The 9,247-nt window shown below is 26.8% G+C and overlaps 1 protein-coding gene across 1 annotated transcript; it reads left to right on the top strand.

Annotated features, from left to right (window-relative positions):
• The first annotated feature begins 888 nt into the window (after positions 1-888).
• LOC107450271 (uncharacterized) lies at positions 889-8,084 on the top strand. The gene is made up of 5 exons (XM_016066031.3): positions 889-1,066; positions 3,315-3,354; positions 4,765-4,808; positions 6,269-6,426; positions 7,762-8,084. Exons 2-5 carry the CDS (start codon positions 3,330-3,332, stop codon positions 8,030-8,032), a joined length of 498 nt encoding a protein of 165 aa, XP_015921517.2. The 5' UTR covers positions 889-1,066; positions 3,315-3,329; the 3' UTR covers positions 8,033-8,084.
• Positions 8,085-9,247: the final 1,163 nt, after the last annotated feature.

Here is a 9,247-nt window from a genome sequence, read left to right as displayed (position 1 = left end):
TTTTTTTTGGGTAAAATCATACTGCAATTCTAATTAAGCATTTAAATCATTAATATATCTACCTAAATATGTTCTTTGTTCATTTAATCGAAATAATTATGCATTCAAATCGCTTTGGTGTAATTTGGGTGTTTCAATTATGTTAAACCATCAATTTTATCCTTTTCATCAATACATAAAGATGAATATGATAAACCTTGATGATATTCCACTTTTGATCTAAATTACCCAAATAATGAAATAAGAAAACACATTGGCGCCAACATTCCATTTGTGAGTAATTGATGATCATGTTTTCAATTATTTATGATTTTGTTATTATTAATTATTTGAAGGAAAGCTCAAAATGGATATTCAATTCTTTTCAAATACGCTATTCCATAATTCATTATATAGCAATAAAAGAATGCATTTTAATGGCGTAAAGAGGTTCCCAAAATTGACCCTAATGAATAACCAACAAAAAATGACATTGAAACCAAAGAAAGGGACAAAAAATAAGTAAACTTTCATTAAAAAAGTATTTTACTCCAAAAAATCATTATTGAACGAATCTAATAACAAAAAAACTCTTTACAAAGTAACGGGTGTTGGTAAAACTGTTACTTAGGAATCGACACATTAACCCTATTGACAAATGGTCAATTGCAATTCACCATATGACATCATTTGATATCCATCTGGCAGGAAAAAAAACACATTCTCATGCGCCTCCTTTTGATTCTGAGGGAAAGTCTTACAACAAAAGGTCAAATTTCTGAAAAAGGGGCTTCTTTGTAATTGTAATGGAGATAAAGTTAACACAGGAAAAGTGTTATTTGTTCTAAAAGGTAGGAGGCGTAATTTTTTTTAGCAAGGCCGCACGGATTCGACATAGATTTTTTTACTACAGCTTTGATTGGTTGTCAGAAGTGTTAAATGCGTTAATTCATTTTCTTCTAGCGAAACAGTGTATATAAATATAGAATTTTGATGAAACAGAAAAGCTAGGGGATTTTTAACTTTTTATAACAATTTTTGTATAGTTTACGCAAGAAGAGTATCTTTTTACCAATTGAAAGCCCTAGTAAGTTTTTTTTCATGCATATTAAATATGTTAATATTATTTATAATTTTATGTAAGATTTAGCACATTTAATGTATTGTTTTAGGTGTTTTGAAAACTTTCTTCTCGCGAAACAGTCTGTAATTTAAAAGTAAAATTTCAATAAAACGGAAAAGTCTCGAAATGTTCGCCTTGTAAAATTTTTTACATTTCTTGACGCACGAAGTGTTTTATTTATACATTTTTGTTTACAGTGTTACGACTTGTTTTCCTTTATTAATAAATTAAATTTTTTCTGGTACACTAAATTATTAAAATTGACGGAAATACAATTTTATTCAAAACTTTTAATTTCTAGCAAAGTATTTAATAACTTATACAATTTATAAAGATTTAAAAAAAGCATGTTTTTTAATTTCTAATTAAGTTAAAATGCCTTTTTAATAACACCTGGTTTTTTATAAATTAATAAAAAGACATTTACCTCAACGGTGACTCATAAACCCACTACGTATCATCTAAAACGTAGTATATTAACTATTTTATTTCGGTATAGTACTCGTTCTAATAATAATAGTACATATCTAATAATAATTGTTTATTATTAGATATGTAATAACGAAAACCTTTAGGAAAACTTATCATTAACATTGGTCATTAATAATGATTTAACATCAAAATATAACGCATAGGATATTTTATTGAACGTATACTCATTTTAGCAACATTTTAAAAAAAAGTAATTTTAAAATGCACAGAGAATGGAATGCTTACCAAACTTTACAAGAAAATTTTACATTAATTCATGAGTAATGATTATATCTATAAACAAAACGGTGGTCTTATTATCAAGTTATCCAAGTGGTGTGACTCACAGATACAATCTTTATTTCGAACGTAATTCTAACGTAATTTCTATTTCTGCGGTAAACTAAAAATAGTTATCTCATTACAATAATTTCATTTTTAAACGTCTGTAGTAAGAAAACAATCCTAACATGGAAACATTATGAAAATTTACTTGAATAAAATATAATATGCTTAAACTACAAATTGGAGATAAATTTTTAATTTTCTGGAAGTAAATCACTTAATTTACAATAGTTTACCTGTTTACTTAATTTCTGCGATACAATTTAAAGTATATTAGCAGAAGGTACTGGGTGAGTACAGTTTTAACATGATGTATTATAGCTTTTCTAGACTATAGCTTTCGTTTTTCAGAAAGCTGTAAAACAATAACTATTCAGAAAGACCAAAAATGTGACCTGCGTATTCACATATAAAGGCAAACATAGGATATATGAAAAAAATAGTTTGAAATATTTGCGATAAATGGCAATTTAGTCATATTGCAAATGGTTATTACTACCGGCGATATAAAAATCCCAGCTAATGAAAGAAATACGATAACATATGGTAATATAAAAAATAATATGCAATGTATAGAACCATGTATAGCAATATAAAAGGAATCAGATAAAATGTTGTAATATGAAAAGGTTATGAATGGATTAAGATAATATAAAAATCTCTTTTCACATTAAATTATGATTAGTTTCAAAACAATCACAAGTGTTATTATAACTAGCATAATCTTACTTTTAAGTTAATGATCTTTTCTAACTTTTGGATTTCTAAATTTAGTTATAAACTTTTACTTTTTACGTAACTGAACCTAGAGTTATGCAACTACAAGTTCCAATCTGAAAATAAATCATTTTGCTAAACATTAATAAAATCTCATCTGCATACTACACCTTAAAATAAGCATTTTTGTGCATGCATTGCGTAATAAGTATTATGCATATGCTGTTTGAGGTATGTACTAAAATAAAATGCACAAATTAGCTTTGGTAAACCTGATGCATATTTTGACAATTGACTAAATAAAATTTATTTCTCAAATTACATTTGGTGAATTATCTCACAAAAAAACTGATAATAGTTATATTTCTTATATAAAATGCCTTCATAATTAACCCTGAAGAAAAATTATGAAGGATATATTTTTTTTCCAAGAATTTTAGATTTCGGCTTAAAACAAAGAAAAGTAGTATATTAATTTTTGAAATTCTGAACATGCCTTGAAGTGCAAGTAAGTTTTTGTGAATTTAAATACATAATTATTTATCTAAGACTTAATTGTGATATTTATATAAAATATTTGATACAAAGAACAAAGTTTATTTATTAATTGCAATAGTTAAATATCTATTGTTTGTATACTGTAAATCCCAAACTAAATATTATTTTCTTCAAAAAATAGGTGTTGAAATAAAGAATGATACTTACAGCAACGTTTACAAGTAAGTTTAATTATAAAATATACAGTTTGAAAACTCAGATTGATATAATTTAACAGCTCACAATACAAATCCGACTTTTATATCATCGCATTAAGTTTCTTGTTGTGTGTGTTGTGTATAATAATCGAATCTATTGGAATAAACTTCTCAATAAATAACGAGAAAACCTGAAGAAGTTGTATTAGTTTCCTTTTTAAATAATACATTTATATAATAGTATCAAAACCAATAGAAAACAAAACAGTTTAACAGTGCAAGGTAATTTAAATAGAACGATTATGCTTCTTAAATCATGTAAAATCACATATTTTTCTTAGCAACAAATTCATATGTGGATCTAATGTTTGATATAATACTAAGAAAAAGAGTATAGTCAAAACGACCAGAATATAGAAACTTTATCATATTTCTGACTCTTTGAGAACACCAAAAAACTCAGTAATTTTTACCGAAGTGGTTTGTTATTGATTGATTTTAAGAAACATTTTGTCTATCTACCTAAATTATTTTCACCAGCTTTTACAATTATCAAAGCATCAGTAATTTTATATAGTACACACTAATTTTAAGAGTAAGCTGTTGATGCTTTAAAGCAGTTTTCATTGGTTTTAAATTTTTCGCGTAAATATTAGCATTAAAAGGCATACAAAATATTCCTGAAACAAACAAGAACATAGAACATACAATAACCATACATTTGTCGTTAATTATTACGTTATTTAATATGCAATCATAAGCATAGTTACTTCAATATTACTTTTTAATGCTCTTTTTTGTTACTAGTAGTTTTTATAATAACGTTGTTTTGTTTAACAAAAAACTTTTGTTTCAAAGATTTGTTTATCTATATGAAAGCAGGTTCGGGTATAAAAATTCTACATCTTGAGGATCAATAACCTACAAGTAACAGTTATTTTTGAAAAAAATTTTGAATAGATTCTCAGTAAAATTTTAAATTAGTTACAGTTATATTTTGACGGTGGAGTTATTTTTTGTGAAAACACTTGACAATACAATTTGAACAGTGCTAACTAAAGCTCGTTTTTTTCAATTATTTACAATCAGCAGTAGTTTACGCTTGATATTATAAACCCATTTTCTATAAATGTATTAAATACCAATGAAAGTAATTCCAATTTAATGTGCATTAAATCTTGTATTACTTGGGACTGTTACGAAATACAAAAAATAAACTCTTCCCACGCAATTACTACGCTAGAGGAAAATATTATTAATAAGATAGAATAAATAAACGTGTGATGTTTGTTGTTTACCCTAAGACGTAGTATAACTTTAAGGGATAAGATTAGGATTTCACGTGATCATATTATTAAATATCTTTTATTTATAAAATAAATTCAGATTTACTTTGTTAATTAATCATTGTTTATTTATCATTTTTATTTTCAGCTTTCCTATGCTGTCTAACAGTAACTTCCGCCTTTCCCAAACGGGTATGTGTGTTTTCCTTTTGATCAGAGATTAGTAAATGATTTTGAGAGTCCCGAACTTCTAATTTCTTAAACAAATTGTTTTTAACAGAAGAAATATTCTCATATGATACGTTTTAGGCTTTTATTGTTTAAATGAATATTACTAAGAAATTTTTTCACTATCGTCTAATATTAACTCCTCAATGCCAGGGCACAATCTTCTCTCCCTTATTCTTGAACTCACGGACTGCAATCAAAACGACATCATGATAAAGGGATCCATATTGATATTGAATTATTTAACAAATAAATTATTGATTTTGAAAAGATCAGAATCATTTATTGAACAAATGATTGAAAGAAGGATATACAACGGAATCTCCATAAAATAAACTCTTCTAACAGAGAATTTCACGTAAGAACGAAGTTTTGAGTTGCAATGTAAATGGCATTTAGAATCTTTGCAAATAACAGAGTATTTGACCATTACAGTTTTTCAGACATATATTAATTCGATTTTTGTCTATTTTAAAGAAAGTTAAATTTGAAAACTTGAATTTTAAAGTTTGTTCGTACAATAAAATTATCTGGAAGAATAAAAATATTACCTACTTTTTAGAAGAGAACAAAGAATTGTTAATTGCTTGAGATTCTATATAGATTTTATATCTATTCTAGATATATTCTACGTATATTTTGAAAAGAGCATTTGACAATGAAATTGAGAGTTGTTTCGTTGGAATATAATATAATGAATGTGTGATAAATAAATATGTGATACATATAAAACTACATTGGACTGAAAATTAAGGATCATTTGAAACTTATTTTTCGCTTACTTTAAAATGGAGCATTTTTATGAAAATTTAAGACTACGAAATACAAATGCATGTAAAACCATAGAATTACTAGCACATATTATTAGTATATATTAAAGAATTGTCTTCCCTTTTAAACACTTTATTTATTCAATAAAAATTAATGGCTTTAAGAAACTTATTGTTAGCATTAATTTTATTTTTAAGTAAAAGTCATGATTATGCACTTTTGATTTTATCATAAGTGAACAAAAACTTTAAGACACTTAGGTTAGCAAATTTTCATCCAAAACTATTCAATTTCGTTATAAAGACTACGCCATGAAAAAATAAATAATTTATTTAATAATATAATTAATAAACTAAGTATGCTTTGCTAGCTATTTAATAAAAAAACTTCAGTCTTTATTCGAGATAGATTTTTTTTCTCGAGAAACCTAAGTGTCAATTTTCTAAAAAGACCGCAAACCCTATTTTGTGGCGGAAACCAGAGGATGGGGCCCCATTGTTCAAATACGTGCTCCAAGTTTAAAATTGAAGAAAAAGAATGAAAATCATATTTGAATGGGAAACTCCTAGATTAAATATAAATAGAAACTTTTATGTGGACATATACTAGTTTTATTACAAAATTCGATTCTTAGAATGAAGTATTTATTATAGACACGAAGAGCTGCCTATGATTTGCCAGATGGAACAAATCTGTTATTAAACGACATTCGTTCAACTTTTTCTTGTGATGGCGATGGATATTATGCCGATGTTGATAATAACTGCCAAATATTTCACGTCTGTCATGGTTTTGAAGAAGGTAGACCACGGTAAGACCAGCATCCTGTTTTTTTTAATTATTCTCTACCAATGAGCTTAAAAATATTTCATTGTAAGCTCTAATATGAGTTTAATTTTTGAAATTATCTCTGTATTACTTTCTAAGATGGTGAAAAATAAATTTATGTAGTTTTAAATCTATTGATAGAACATTCTAGAGCTGAAATAGTTCTATCTATTATGCTTTCCATTTTTCTGATCATAGAACTGGTTAAATAAACACAATTAAAAATACAAGAAAAACTGTTTGCAATGTCAGTTAAATTAAGCAGATTTTTTGAAAAATTTCTTGATGAGATTGCTCGCTTAAAATAAAATAAACATTTCATGAATGTGCAGAATGATAATAATGGATAATATGAATGGAATGCCATGGATGCCATGATAATGGAATGCCATGAATGATAATAATGGATAAATTTGTCAAAGGTGGAATAAAATCTATCCACCTTACTTTCGATTATAATATGACTATTAAATTTACATCAGGTTTTACCTCTTAAACACTTGATTTTTTTATCAAAATTTTAAATTTTAAAACGTGAAATTATACAGTAAAATATTTTTCTTTGAATGCATGCGCGATTGTTTATAGTAATTTCAGTCAATTTTTTCGATTAAAATTTTCTGCCCCACAAAGTGTTAAAGATAATTCAAAACACGTATATAAATGTTATATCCAAATATTTTAGATGCATTTTAATTTATTTATTCTTGTTAAGAACCAGTCATTAACTACATAATTTTACATTTTATAAATGCCAATAAAATTATAGAGTGTACAATTCTTTAAGTTGCACTACAATGTAAGGAATTCCGGATCGAATAGCAAGATGAAATAATTTGATCATTAACTATTTTGGCACTATTGGCATCATCCGTAAAAATCATTATATCATAGAATCCATTCGTATCATCAAATGTTATACCGTTAATTTTACAACAATATTTATTTAATTAGATTGATTGAGATATTTTACAGTAATTATAAATCTAAAAATCATGGTACATCAGATTTTTTGTTATTTCATTAAAAATAAATTTCACAGTAAAAGGTACCGGCACATTTTACCAGAATTTGATCCGATTTTTTTTTACAATCTACATCTAATTTCAAAAAATTACATTAATATATCCACCTTTTGCTTCAAATATCCAATTTGCAAGCAAAACTTTTTTTAAGTTGAAACCTTTAAATCTTTGTTAACGAAATAAACCAATTTAAGAAACAAATGAATTTTTACGAACGAATGAATTAACGAACGAAACAAATGAATTGTGCGAAACTAATTTGCAAATTAACTAAACAAATTATTTTTTTTTAGACAATGGAGTTTTGCTTGTGGAAACCAGACAGTGTTCAACCAGCTCACATTTACTTGCTCATATCCCGAAGAAGCAGTGCCATGCGATAGGGCTCCTGATTTCTTTTATTTGAATTCCAATGTTCTCCAAGGGGATCCAGAAGTTCCTTTCCTAAATGATCAAGATGTTCAAAACGCTGCAGCTTTTGTGCCCGGAGTCAACAGATTATCCGCTAACAGAAACGACGCACCAGCACCATCAACACCGACTCGCCGACCAATCAGGGGCTAACTTTGACTTTTCTGTCACCAAAAATAATATTTTGTTCTTCTATTGTTATAAATACTGAAACAAAAAATATCTGTGATTTAGCTTTTATGGTGCGGGGTGTTATAGGCAATTGAGGTTTAATGTACCGTTTTTTCTTCTTCCTTTATGTATTATTCTCTTGAAGCTTATTTGCTCTATTTAAATTGGTTTATAGAGTATTATCGTTTGTAAATTAAAATTATTTTGCAATTGTACTATGTTTTGTTTTGCTTAACTTAAAAACCTTATACGCTGTATGTTATTCTACTTCGTTTTCGCATTTAATTTCCTGCATAACTAAGTATATGTTCATCCGAATCATTAACTAGTTAAAATTAAGTGTTTATTTCACCATTTATGGAACATTTTATTTCAGAATAGAAGGAAGGCAAATTCCTAATAACCTCTCCTTCATATTTTATGTAAACACAAAATCCATATATCAAAGAATTAGTACAATATTTAGATAATTTTCTTTTGTATAAAATTATCATTCCGTTAAATATATGTCACAGTGTATTGAATTTTAGTGAGAATGTTCATAAAGCTCTCACATAGTAACATTTTGGTTGTTCGCTTTAAAAAAAAAACAATTTAAAAAAAATCTAAATCATTCCGCAGCAAAGTTATTCAGATTCAAGTATGATCTTATGTATCGTAAAAAATATGTGTTGGAGTTCGAAATATATTTTAAACATATTGATGTTATCAATGATTCATACGATGATTTATCTTTAATATGCATGTAAATTTAGATTGTATTATCTGGGGAAAATATGCATTTAAGTATTTAAATTAGATGTGTTGTTTATCGTCAATTTTCCATTTGATTGTAGACATTAAGTTCCCAATTGAGCATCACACTTTAAGTATCGTAATAGTGCAAAAACGGGATTTTGGGCTGCGTTTTTTAAATTGAGTTTATTATAAATTTAGAATCCTTGTACTCTTAACTTTCTAAAAATACTTGACTTTTGCTTGTACTTCAGTTATTTACGCAGTAACAGCAGTTTTTGTGCAAAATGATAACAGTGGATAGACTAATGATTTTAAGCGGCCCAGATGTTTAATACAATATAGTTCACTGCAGACTAATGATTTTAAGTCTTTAAATGCTTTTATCTTAAAATCAGATTTTTCTTCACATTTTTCACCACCTTAAACACGATAATTCATGTTTTTTTTTTTTTTTTTGTA

This window comes from Parasteatoda tepidariorum, chromosome 4, assembly GCF_043381705.1.
Source record: "Parasteatoda tepidariorum isolate YZ-2023 chromosome 4, CAS_Ptep_4.0, whole genome shotgun sequence".
Lineage (NCBI taxonomy): Eukaryota > Metazoa > Arthropoda > Arachnida > Araneae > Theridiidae > Parasteatoda > Parasteatoda tepidariorum.
The sequence above is the reverse complement of the archived record's forward strand: the minus strand, read 5'-3'. Positions and strand labels throughout refer to the sequence as shown.

Coding starts and splice junctions, on each gene's coding strand:
- LOC107450271 (XM_016066031.3), top strand. CDS start 3,330: ATGATACTTACAGCAACGTTTACAA. Junction 3,355..4,764: donor ACTTACAGCAACGTTTACAA/GTAAGTTTAATT, acceptor TTTTATTTTCAG/CTTTCCTATGCTGTCTAACA. Junction 6,427..7,761: donor TTTGAAGAAGGTAGACCACG/GTAAGACCAGCA, acceptor ATTTTTTTTTAG/ACAATGGAGTTTTGCTTGTG.